At 48.2% G+C, this 2,603-nt stretch overlaps 1 protein-coding gene across 3 annotated transcripts in view; it reads left to right on the top strand.

Annotated features, from left to right (window-relative positions):
• The first annotated feature begins 437 nt into the window (after positions 1-437).
• LOC108802349 (calpain-1 catalytic subunit-like) overlaps positions 438-2,603 on the top strand; it is a 33,652-nt gene continuing 31,486 nt past the window's right edge. For all 3 annotated transcript variants that reach the window (XM_018574213.1, XM_018574214.1, XM_018574212.1), the window contains exon 1: positions 438-500. In XM_018574213.1, coding sequence (XP_018429715.1) covers positions 482-500 — 19 coding nt within the window. In that variant the 5' untranslated portion in view covers positions 438-481. The remainder of the gene's footprint in view (positions 501-2,603) is intronic.

The following is a 2,603-nucleotide window of genomic DNA, read 5'->3' on the forward strand; positions in this document are numbered from 1 at the left end:
TCCTATGTATGGTCTGCAGATGATGATAATAAATCTGAATTCACAATTACAAGGATGAGGCTTCCACTTACCCTAATGGATTCGCTCCCTCCCTGGGCCTGAACGCAGCCAAATCTCACATGCATCAGCATGCGGCATGGGAACGATGAGGATCGATAACCTGAAAGATCATCTTTGTGAATTCACTTTAACATACAAAATGACGCCATGCATTAAACACGACACGCATGTGGCGGACTGATCATGCGTGTGTGTGTGTGTGTGTGCGGTAATGTCTATTGTAATACAGAGAACGCACAGTAACCGACGCATGTCTTGTGCTCCTGTGCATTGAGTCCGTTGTCCTATGTGATGATGATTTGTCCATGTCGTCTTGTCCTCATCATCTCTCTCTCTCTTTCTCTCTCTCTCACCTGCACTCTGCAATCAATGACACTCCTACAGACGCTTGCACGCATTCTGCTTCTGCGACTAAGTGCCGATGCCGACCTTCTCCGCAGGTACGTCCCAGCTGCCCTCGGGCATGACGGTGCCACGGGGGTGGTAATGCCCTCTGTGCGCCATGTCCACCATAGAGCAACCCCACTGGTGGTGTCATCGCTGGGGGTGAGGATGGTGTAATTGTGGTGATGGTAGGTGGTGTGGGTATGACGGTGATCTCCGTAATTGTGTGCTGTCACTATCGGAGTGATCGGGGTGTTGGTGATATGGGGATCATCTCTGAAGGACTTGAAAAGAGGAAGATCCGGGGAATTACTGCTCATAGTGACTAATCAGACTCGTTGTAGAGGATATGAGATAAAGCTAAACCACACAGGTATATGTGATGTGAAGACACAGCCAGCCCAGTTACCTCATTTTTCTCTACTGCACTAAGAAAACAGAGCCTGGTCACCTCCCCGCCCCCAGCCTATAATTGGACAGTGAAGGGGCAGCAGCAGACTGATGAGATCATCACTCTGCTCCCTCCTGCTGTTTCTTGGAAACACACACACACACCCTGATTGGCTCCTAGTACTTCCCTTCCGTTTTGCAGCAAGACCTACAGCAGATTAGAGGACGCTGATGCCGAGTCAGATTCGGGTAATTGGATGCATTTGAAAACACATATAATGATTTTCCGATGAATATATACCCGCAGTAATTGTTTTATCGGCACCCAGACCCTACATAGTGGTGACAACTCTGCTTGGAATCTAGAAGCAGTGCAGCATCGTTGTCACCCCATCACAGGAAGCTGCATAAGGGGGACATCATTGGCAGGACCAGCAGTATTTATGCAGCGCATTGTGACACTCTAGAATGCATCATAACGTGCTGTCGGACGTTGAGTTAGATGAACTGTCAGTTTTAATAAAGTTTTTCATAAAAGTAAAAAAATCAGCGCAATATGTTGTACAATGCACTAGAGCAGGCATGTGCAGCGCGCACCAGCAGACTCACATTATGCACAGATTGATGCCTGCCCACTGGTGTGAATAAGCCCCTTTCTGTTCTTGCTCTGCCTAAGGCCACAAGGGGAATGAATGACCGTTGTGTCCCGGCCTCTCTGCTCATTTATATTCGTATATAGGATAATGGGAGGAAGGATACATTGTTATAGAAATGATTAACATTTGTGTAAACCGGAAGGTGGAATATGAAATATCCAGCACTGCGCACGCTGCCAATTGGAGGACATGTGGCAGAGTACGGCGATGGGTGCGGCGTGTGTACTGTATGTGGGAGTGTCTGTGTGAATAATGCCGGTGAATGTTGGTGTAGTGGCGACAAAGTTCCTAGAAGCGCGGGGAGGAAATATTGTGTAGATGAAGATAGAGAAATGTATCTGCGTGCTGCACCCAGAGGAACAGATCAGGCCGGAGTGTAAAATCTATATATCATCGTGTGTGTGTGTGTGTGTGTGTATATATGTTTGAGGCTAATTATATTAGCCGAGTTTGTGGGAGGAGTCTGAGCCTCCAGGGCCCTTAAACACGGAGGCGAAAGGTGGACGCATCTGCTGCTGACCTCCGGCGTACCCTCCAACCACTACACCAACATTCACCGACATTATTCACACATTGCAGACACACACGCCGCACCCATCACCGTTCCATCTTACACAAATGTTCATCGTTTCTATGACAATGCAGCTTTCCTCATGTTACTACACAGCCGATGTCCTGGGGGGGCGCCCTGAGAATGGGGGGCTGTGCCCAGGGCCGGCCTTAGGCCTTTAGGCGCCCTGTGCGAGAAAGCTTTACAGCGCCCCTCAGTGGCCACACCCCTCAGTGGCCACACCCCCAGTAACCACACCCATTTATCACCCATATTTTTGGTAAAATTTAAAAAGACGGGGTGACGTCGGGTAAATAGACACCAAACATGTCATGCTTTAAAATTGCGCGCACCCGCAAAATCGCAAAAAATTACCATGACAAAATTGACCATAGGTGACACTTTAAAAGCTTTTACCGCTCATCAGTTTAGTGTTATCAGTGATTGATGGCCCTACAATTATTGCTCTCATTCCGACGTTCGCGGCGATATGTAACATGTGTAGCGCAATTGTCATTTTCGCGTGCTGGCGCATGCGACGCATATTTACGTTTAAATGTGCG

This window comes from Nanorana parkeri, unplaced genomic scaffold, assembly GCF_000935625.1.
Source record: "Nanorana parkeri isolate BGI_ZX_2015 unplaced genomic scaffold, ASM93562v1 scaffold2813, whole genome shotgun sequence".
Taxonomy (NCBI): Eukaryota; Metazoa; Chordata; class Amphibia; order Anura; family Dicroglossidae; genus Nanorana; species Nanorana parkeri.